The 9,568-nt window shown below is 41.6% G+C and overlaps 1 protein-coding gene across 3 annotated transcripts; it reads left to right on the top strand.

The window, feature by feature from the left end:
* Window positions 1–2,148: 2,148 nt before the first annotated feature.
* Window positions 2,149–8,861, top strand: LOC114890981 (collagen alpha-1(XII) chain-like). Of its 3 annotated transcripts, XM_029214984.1 has the most exons (8): window positions 2,149–2,282; window positions 2,534–2,666; window positions 2,766–2,792; window positions 3,490–3,632; window positions 5,979–6,108; window positions 6,736–6,875; window positions 7,303–7,432; window positions 8,641–8,861. In XM_029214984.1, exons 1-8 carry the CDS (start codon window positions 2,277–2,279, stop codon window positions 8,826–8,828), a joined length of 897 nt encoding a protein of 298 aa, XP_029070817.1. In that variant the 5' UTR covers window positions 2,149–2,276; the 3' UTR covers window positions 8,829–8,861. The 3 variants fall into 3 exon arrangements, with proteins under 3 accessions (XP_029070817.1, XP_029070800.1, XP_029070809.1); XM_029214967.1 differs by having other exon boundaries at window positions 2,149–2,666; XM_029214976.1 differs by lacking the exon at window positions 2,766–2,792 and having other exon boundaries at window positions 2,149–2,666.
* Window positions 8,862–9,568: the final 707 nt, after the last annotated feature.

Genomic DNA, 9,568 nt, shown 5'->3' with positions numbered 1-9,568 from the left:
TGTGTGTGTGTGTGTGTGTGTGTGTGTGTGTGTGTGTGTGTGTGTGTAAGGGGGTGGGGAGAAAGCATATTGGACGTTTTCTCTGGAAAGCATGCATTAGTTATCAACTTTTTTTGAGATCTTACTATATGTAAAGTGCTATCAGGGCTAACAAAATATAAGCATCTTTGCTTTCAGTAGTATTCCATTGTGAAGATAAAAAGTAACAATACATGGGATCATGTAAGGAAGGTGAGTTACATGGCACTCAGAGGAAGGGGAGATTCCACAGCGGGAAGGTGGAAGAATACAGGGCACCTGCAGGGGCCCCATCTTCCCTGCTCCATTCTGGGCCACCTCAAGGGATGTCGTTTTCTCTCCTTATCATGCTGCTTCCATAGTATTTAACCCAATTATTATTGCCTGTTGGTCTTTTCCTAACTATTCTACTTCCCCCTGGCCCCTTCCTCATGAAGGCACAAACATATTTGTTTTGCTCAATTTTGAGTCTCTAGTTTCTCACTCAGTGCTCAGCACATCATTTCCTAATTAAATGGTGGTTAAGAAATTGAGGTCTAGAGCCAGCAGGGTTCCCAAGAAATATAATGGGAGCCACAGAGGTAACTCAAAATTTTCTAGAAAATAGAAAAGGTAAGGAGAAAAATGAATTTTAATAATGTGTTTTATTCAGCCCAGTGTATCTAAAATGTTAGCATTTCAACATTTATCAGTATACTAATTATTTATATTTCACATTTGTTTTGGTAGTAATTTTTTTGCAATCCGGTGTGTCTTAATTTACACTTTTCGCACATCTCAATTCAGATGCCACATTTCAAATGCTCAATAGCTACATGTGGCTGGTGGCTCCCATGGTGGACAGCACAGGGAGTCTAGAGAATTTAAATGACTTGCCCAGCCTTGCCCAGGAAGCTAGTGGTGAGGGATCAGTGCTATAGTCCAGAACTTTACTTCCTATCCAGCAACTCCCTCACCAGAGGCTCAGAAGCTTCTCCTTCAGTGCCCAGCTGGTCTATACATGATCAAGGCATCTTGTCAAATTTCACAGCCTCCTCCTTAACTTCAGACAGTATCCACTTCTGCTCTTTTCTTACCATGTGAAATCTCTTAGCAACTTTAATAACCTTCTTGGCATCAGTTCTTTCCTGGAAGGGTAGTGGCTAGAGATGAAAATTTGTCCATATGAGCAGGCTGACAGATGTTCATAAATACAACAGGAATTTAAAGGGAAGTAAAGGAACAGTAAAGGGCAGAAAAAGTCAGGAAGAAAGCCTAGTCAAAGCCTGTCATTTAATATGTACTAAATTAATACTTGTTTTTAATCCTTAGGATTTCCTAAGAACTTTTAGATACATCCAAAGTGCACCCTTAATGGCTGGTTTGTTTTGCAGCTGTGCTTGTGAAAGTGGTATTATCTCAATGGGCCTTTTCATTGTAACTATTAGAAACAAATTTTTGGTGGCTCTGGCTTTTGTGAAGTTGGCTTTGGTTACCAGGAGATAGAGAAATAATTGACAATGAAAGCTCAGAACTGGTGTCAGACGTTCCAAATTGCTTGTGCTGCAAACCAGCTGCAGTGCCTGGTCAACGGAAGGGCTCTTAGTTGGGATTTCAGCCATCATCAGCACTGCAGGGCTGGTCCTGTCTCTGAGTAGAGTTGATACAGTCAGCTTCACGTTGTGTGTAAGGTTAGTGATCTGCAGGAAAAGCTTACGCGTGGATTACTCAGATCATAAGATGTCATGGGCCATGAAGGTCCATGGACTCTCTGATATTATGGGCTAAAGTTTGTGCTTCTGTGCTGCTGTGCAAAAGAGCCCAGGGCTTCCCTTAGATTCTCAAAAAGCGGGAGGGGCAAAACGATGAAGGACCGCTGTGTTAGAACAGTATGACTAAACGGTACCTTTAAAAAAAATCACCATTTTGATAGACGGGAAGTAGTCTGTTATAGCCATCAAATGCTTGCAGTTTTCGGGGCTCTCTCTCATATTTACTTGCAAATGAACTGAATTGGTTAGATACTTGGTTCTAAGCAATGTTGTCAGCCAGTTTTCCCATGTCCGTTAAAACAGAACAAGGCAGTTTTATTATATTAAGTTTGGGGATCACATCGAAAAACAGTCCTGCCTTTTCTCGTGACAGGCACTGTGCCAGCCCCAGCAAACCTACAGATTACTGAAGTAACACCAGAGAGCTTCAGAGGGACTTGGGATCACGGAGCTTCGGATGTGTCTCTCTACAGAATCACCTGGGCACCTTCCGGAAGCACAGATAAGATGGAGGTAGTGTTAACTCTTTTTTGCTCTCTCTCTTTTTTGAGATCGCATTTCATTATAGGGACTCTTGTTTGAAATGTGTATTACCTCTGTTGACTGAAAAGCATCCTTCCCTACTAGTGACTTTTGAGCTCATGGCGTGCCTCAAAGCAGGAGGAATATCTGGCTAAATGATGTCAACCAACTGCCATGGAGTGCACGATGTAGCCGGTGACTTAACCTTGTGTGGGTTTGTTGTTTCTTCCTCTTTCCCTAAGACCATCCTAAATGGAGATGAGAATACTTTGGTGTTTGAAAACCTGAACCCGAACACTCTCTATGAAGTTTCTATTACTGCCATTTATCCCGATGAGTCAGAAAGCGATGACCTGACTGGCAGCGAGCGCACAAGTAGGTGTTCAGCCTTCAGTAGGACATTGTTATCTTAAAATGAACAGAATAGAGCTATGCCTATATTCGTAATATTTCCCCATATTCTGTTTTTTGTAGTGCGTTTGATACCCTTAACAACACAAGGTAAGAATTTAATTTGCTGATTGTACGGATGACCAAATAATGAATGAATGAATGAAAAATAACACAAAATCCATTGCAAACAGGCCTTCTGCTTTTAAATCGTACGGTGTTGATTGGGGCCTCTTTTAAACAGGTCTTTCTCAAAAATCTTTGCTCTTTGCTACTATTTGTTGAGGAGTCATTTGAGAGTCAATGACCACCATTTACCATCGGGTCAAATTTAGTTCTAAACCTAGGGGCAAGACGGGAATAAAGACACAGACCTACTAGAGAATGGACTTGAGGATATGGGGAGGGGGAAGGGTAAGCTGGGATGAAGTGAGAGAGTGGCATGGACATATATACACTACCAAAAGTAAAACAGATAGCTAGTGGGAAGCAGCCGCATAGCACAGGGAGATCAGCTCGGTGCTTTGTGACCACTTAGAGGGGTGGGATAGGGAGGGTGGGAGGGAGGGGGATGCAAGAGGGAGGAGACATGGGGATATATGTATAGTATAGCTGATTCACTTTGTTATAAAGCAGAAACTAACACACCACTGTAAAGCAATTATACTCCAATAGAGATGTTAAAAAAAAATTTTTAGTTCTAAGCCTAGAAGTATACAGCTCTCTTGATTTCCTTGGGAACAGTGCATATTTGTGGGAGAGGCATTCTCCAGTTTGTTTACTCTGTTTCTCAACAATCCTTTTTCAGCTCCAAAAAGTGGCCCACGGAACCTTCAGGTGTACAATGCAACTTCTAACAGCTTGACTGTTAAGTGGGATCCTGCTAGCGGTCGTGTGCAGAAATACAGAATCACCTATCAGCCTTCAGCAGGGGAAGGCAATGAACAAACGGTAATTCATTTTGAAAAAACGTGACTTGGATAAATTCTACCCTCTCTGTCTCAAACCCCTCTCACTCCCAGTGTTTAGTTAGTCACACTTACTGTTTTGAGAGTTGCAAGATTTACTGTATTGGATGGAATTTTTTGGCTTCATCCCTGATGGAGCCTCACAGCATCAGGCATGTGCCTCCATGCATTCATGTTTTCCTTAAAAACTATTAGGCACGGGTCATCCATGAAAATAGCTAGATTTCTGACTCTATTTGTATTTTCATTTCTTACAGCTCTAACTTGATCAAGTGTTGAGAGTTTGCTAAACTTCCATTATTCTAATTTTTCTGTTTTTTGCATGTCATAAGGTATCTTCTAGATCTGATGTTTCTACATCTGGGTATCTGTTCAACCTAACTTATACTATTTATCACTTTTATATTTATCCAAATGGAGGTTCCTGAGAAGGACTGTAGGACTACTGTAAACTCGGCTTTCATCTTCTTTTTCTTCCCAGCCTTCCCGCATTTAACAAGAACCCTTGTCCATTTACCTTGCTTACTTTAGTTGTCTGTCTTTGAACCTTCTTCAGCTTTGTTTTATGAAATGTGTGATCAGAGCTGCACACATTACCCTGAGTCAGGAAGCAGCATGATTTTTACACAGATAGGGCGATGCTTTCTGATTTATTTCAAATACCTCTTTTGGTGAGGTCTAGCATTCTGTTGACTGTTGGGGGCTGTGATTTTTCCTCATGTTGCCTTGGAGAGAGTGAGTTATTAACTTTTAATTGTCTGACTCTCTGAGCTCCAGCAAATGGGTCATACCTCTTCCCAGTTTAGAGGTGTTAGCAGAGGTAGATGCTGGCAGTGGTTAAAGGTCTCTGAACCTGCGCAGGAAGTGGGTTTAGCTGAACTAATGCTCTTGTGAGCTGCTGTGTTGAGGTTTCCATAGATCTAGACTTAGGTAGTATGATACATTTGGATTAAGAATTTCTTATAGTTTATCAATAGTAAACTAAATACCAAGTGTCATCAACTGGCTTTTATATAAACTAAGACACATTGGATGGACTGATAATTTAATGGCAGAAACAGAACTTTCGCCTGTGCCAGGCCAGATTTAGGCAAAGCTTGTCCTTAGCATTTCTGTTCTTGGTGATACTGACCATCCAGCTGCTGCCCTGGGTCTCTCTTTCCTGTCTCTCAGCTGTTTGTTATAATTAGAAGGAGTCTCATAAACTTATCCTCTGTACAGTATTAGCTGATAAGTCCTTAAGGTCTGTTATTCTTAAGGATATTTGCATTTTAATGCTAGTCTACGAAACAGTCAAAGCAGTGAATCACTGATGCTGGCATATTTTGGAGAGCTGGATGGGAGAAGCAGGCACACACCATTCTGCTTCCTCCTGAGGCTAGTTCTACTAAGTGGATGCTTTCAGATTTGTTAAGTATCAAATACATTGATACTTTGTTCTCATAACCTCAAATACTAAATTTGTTTGAATTAGCCCCTGTGGTTCAATTTGCCCCTATTGAGGGGGCTTCACTGAGGTTTTCTCTGAAACACAGACTGCTTGAGTGGATGCGTGCTAAGTGGGAAACATCTGGACCAACCATCCACATGTGGATTCCTGGGCAGCATGCCATTTTCATGCGATTTTAATGAGTATGGCATAAACATCTGAATTTGGTAGACCGTTAACAAATCATACAAATTTCCTTTCAGCAAGATAACTAGATGGCCTTAAGCAATGAATAAAACCCTTCAAACTCTGTAATCAGAGGATATTGAAAAAGCTTCCTACCACAAGGCTGGAATCCTGAGTGTGGCCTGGCAGAGTGTCCCGTCACGTAGTTTACACAGCTCATGCTGTTAGAGGGGCAGTTTTTGAGGGGGAGAAAACCAAAAGCTTTAGATCTTTTACTGACTCATTTAAATATGTTTCTAAAGCAAATAGCAAACGTCTGTAAAAAGGTAAGAATAATACTTAATGGTGCAGAGCCTCTACTATTGTGCAATTCTTTGCTATCTTAAAGTTCCTTTGCAGCTCACTTATGCTAAATGCCTTTTTGGGGAGGAGATCTGTGAAATGTGTTTTGGATGAAATTTCACAGTGCTGGCGGCTAGCAAGTTGAAATATCTTTGTAAGGTCACCAGTTTAAGGCTTAAAATCCTTTTTGTGATCGAAAGTGCATATTTTACATTTAAAATTATACCCTAAGATACATTTTCAGGTTTCACTCCGGATCTTGGCAAAGGTCTTGGCAAAGGTCTCAAACAGCTCCCCTGTAGAAAGAGCTTTTTCTAACAGATTAGTGAGATGGAGAGAGCAAGGCTCACACTTATCCCTGTTTTACTCAAGACCATGGTAGGAGGACGGCAAAACAGTGTGCTCCTACAGAAGCTGAAGCCCGACACTCCTTACGCAATCACTGTGTCCTCCCTGTATCCAGACGGTGAAGGCGGTCGCATGACAGGAAGGGGCAAGACCAGTAAGTGAACCCAGTCTCCCACGGCCTTTTTTTTTTTTTTTTTTTTTTTTTTTGCGGTACGGGGTCCTCTCACTGTTGCGGCCCCTCCCATCGCGGAGCACAGGCTCCGGACGCGCAGGTCCAGCGGCCATGGCTCACGGGCCCAGCCGCTCCGCAGCATGTGGGATCCTCCCGGACCGGGGCACGAACCCGTGTCCCCTGCATCGGCCGGCGGACTCCCAACCACTGCGCCACCAGGGAAGCCCTCCCACGGCTTTTTAAATAACGTTCACAGGGATGGAATCACATCTTTCTCTGGAAACCCTGGGGTGACACAGCCTTTTGCTAATCTTTTAAAATGCATGTTAATAATGATCTTAATTGTTTTTTAATATCCTTACTTGGAGTCATCTGTCTCTGTTCAAGGAGAAAGACGTTTATTACTTTCTAGGATAAAACAAACAAAAACCGCTCAGGGGCCAAAATATCTCTGGAGAGATGAGACATGTGTCAGATGATCACAGACATTCTTTCCCTTATTCAGGACTTCAGCAAATATTTGTGGGGTGGGGAGACATCAGTGAACCTGTGTTTTGTGAGCACTGGGTTGTTAGGACCACACTGTGATGTGCTTTCCGTGCATTTCAGAACCTTTGAATACTGTGAGGAACCTCAGAGTGTACGACCCTTCCACCAGCACTTTGAACGTTCGCTGGGACCACGCAGAGGGCAGTCCTCGCCAGTACAAGCTCTTCTATGCACCCACAGCAGGCGGTCCGGAGGAACTGGTACTTGTTTCCTGTAGGGAAAAAAGCACGTTTGTTTTAGCTGTAGCCGAACTATCGCAAAGTGGAGCTAAAGAGTTAACCAATTTACCTTAGTGCTGAAGAAGTTCATATTCATTTGGTAGGACTTGACAGAGGGTGGTAGGTTGGTGTCTTGTGTCTGGGTGATCAGGGAGTTTTTGCGGGGGGTTGGGGCTAGGGGAAATAATCATTTCAGGGAGTTCTGAGAGGGAGCCTGGGGTGAGTGTAGGGAAGCCTTCAGAAACTCTTATAACAGTCCGTCTGGGGGCGCATCATTACATCCCAATATTATAGAACTTGCTTCTTGGCTTGGTCTTGAGTTAATATTTTGAGTATTATATTATTCGAAGTATTATTTCTTTTATAAGTTTTTCAAATCAGATACTTTACATTTTATTAAAATCTGTAGGTTCCAATCCCTGGGAATACCAATTATGCCATTCTCAGGAATCTGCAGCCAGATACCTCATACACTGTTACAGTAGTTCCCGCGTATTCTGAAGGCGATGGAGGACGCACATCAGATACTGGAAAGACACGTAAGTAAGAAGGCAGAAAAATATTGCTTTTTCATGATACGTTTTGCTTTTCCGTGTAAAGGCCATATAGGCCCATTGAAGAAAATTTGGAAAATTCATGATAGAGCAAAAACATAAAAATTACCCATAGTTTACCATCCAGACGCCACCAACTGTTAATATTTTAGTGTATGAAATAAAAAGTTGTAATGGCATTCTTCTTCTGAAATGATAATTTCAGGATTTATAAATGTGTGTGTAATCACCAGGATTCTGTTTCACTCACAAATGTTCATGAGCTTTGCTTTGTGCCTTATAAATTTGTGTGAGGCAGTGTTTTGTAATTGGCTTTCGTAGTGCCAGTTGTTGAAATCTGTTCGTCACATTACTTGATCGCACATTTCTCTGGTTTGCTGATGAAGTGCTTCCTGGCGCTGAAAATCTGTGTGCTTTCATTTGCCATTAACATCTTGAGAAACCAGCGTATAGTGGTTTTACAATTCTTTCTAGGACTGCTTAAAGGCTTTGGGGCATACCTATAAATATTTCTTTGGCTTTAAAAATACACTTGCTGATGGCTAAAAGAGAGCAAATACAGATGACTTCTTTTGGCAAAAGATTAGCGGTCTGGAAAGATGATGTTATTGGCTAAACTAGAGTTTGGGGTTAATACATGGATTTAATTTGCATGTTTTCTAAGTCCCTATTGGGGCAGTTAACTGAGAACTGAGTGTATCTTTTCTCCCTCCTTTTGCCTTTTCTTTTAATCACAGAAGACATTCAGTATCTATTTGTTGAATGAGAAGGAATGAATGGGTGAATGTAGCTGATGGAATTAGATGGCTTCATCGGTGTTGTCAGTTTTCACCTAGAAGGCAGAGCTATAAAATCCTCTTCTCTATCTCTCCATTACCTGTGTTGGAAAACTGAAGCTTCTTGTCCCTTGCCCCTTGTTTTTTTTGGCCAACCCAGTGCTATTATCATACTTTCACTAGCTTGTTTTTATTGGCAACAACTTTGCTTCCATACAGACCAAGGACATAGTTGGCTAATTTTGACTACATTTGGATTTGCAGAATTTTCATCTGCTTTTGTGTGTAGATAATTAGAAGTTTAAGGAGGACAGTATTTTATCCTGTTAACAGAGTAGACGTTTTGGAGAAGTGATAGCAAAAGCTTGACATATATAAACAGATGTAAGAAATATGTGTTGGCTTTTCTTTCCTCAGTGGTGAGAGGGCTGGCAAGAAACGTCCAAGTGTACAATCCAACGCCAAACAGCCTGGACGTTCGCTGGGGCTCGGCGCCTGGGCCGGTGCAGCAGTACCGCGTTGTGTATTCGCCCCTGGCTGGCCAGAGACCCTCGGAATCTGTAAGTCATGCTGTCGTTGTAGAGCTCGACAGAAGAATGCTGTAGATTTTACAGCATTTTACAAAGCCTCCTGCTTTAGTTGCTGGCCCGGAACAATAAGTCAGTTGGTGTGGTACCTACTGGGTCTCCTGGAAACTTCCTTTCCTGATGAGCTTAGGCTCAATTTTGTGTCCTGTTTGGTTGCCTGTGAGGATGCAAGCCACGGGCCTGCCCATGTGTAATGCTTAAATGATTGCTTTTGATGGACTAAAGTAGGTGTATTAACTATAGGGTTAGTTAGCAAAAATGAATTTTGGAAAAATGCAAATTAGCTATATAAGTTAAAAGCCCCAGCAGTGAATGCAAATCATTGCTAGACCTTGTCAGTATGGGCTTTTGTTGTAACATACACGTCTTTGTTATGAAAATACCTTAAAGTTTGCCTTCATTGGCTCTTAACAATTTGCCCAATCTATCTTCAATCCATAGTACTATGCAGTTTTCTAAGTAGATTAATAATTTTGAGATCAGAAATTTCTAATTGGACAAGGGATAGAACACCTATGGGAAAGTAAATTTATAGACTAATTTAATTTACAAGTCTTTACCAAAATAAACAATGACAATGAACAAAGGTAAACAAATGAGGAGGGATAGATGTGTTCTGTAAGAATATTGATTTGTATGTCCCTGTGTATGGTAGGACACATTCAGACAGTACTGCCCTTATCCACTGCATGGAGTAGCTCTCTATTTTACTGGTGTGTGTGTGTGTGTGTGTGTGTGTGTGTGTGTGTGTGTGTGTG

This window comes from Monodon monoceros, unplaced genomic scaffold (assembly GCF_005190385.1).
Source record: "Monodon monoceros isolate NGI ecotype Baffin Bay Population unplaced genomic scaffold, NGI_Narwhal_1 Contig6839_ctg1, whole genome shotgun sequence".
In the NCBI taxonomy this organism is placed as follows: Eukaryota; Metazoa; Chordata; class Mammalia; order Artiodactyla; family Monodontidae; genus Monodon; species Monodon monoceros.
The sequence above is the reverse complement of the archived record's forward strand: the minus strand, read 5'-3'. Positions and strand labels throughout refer to the sequence as shown.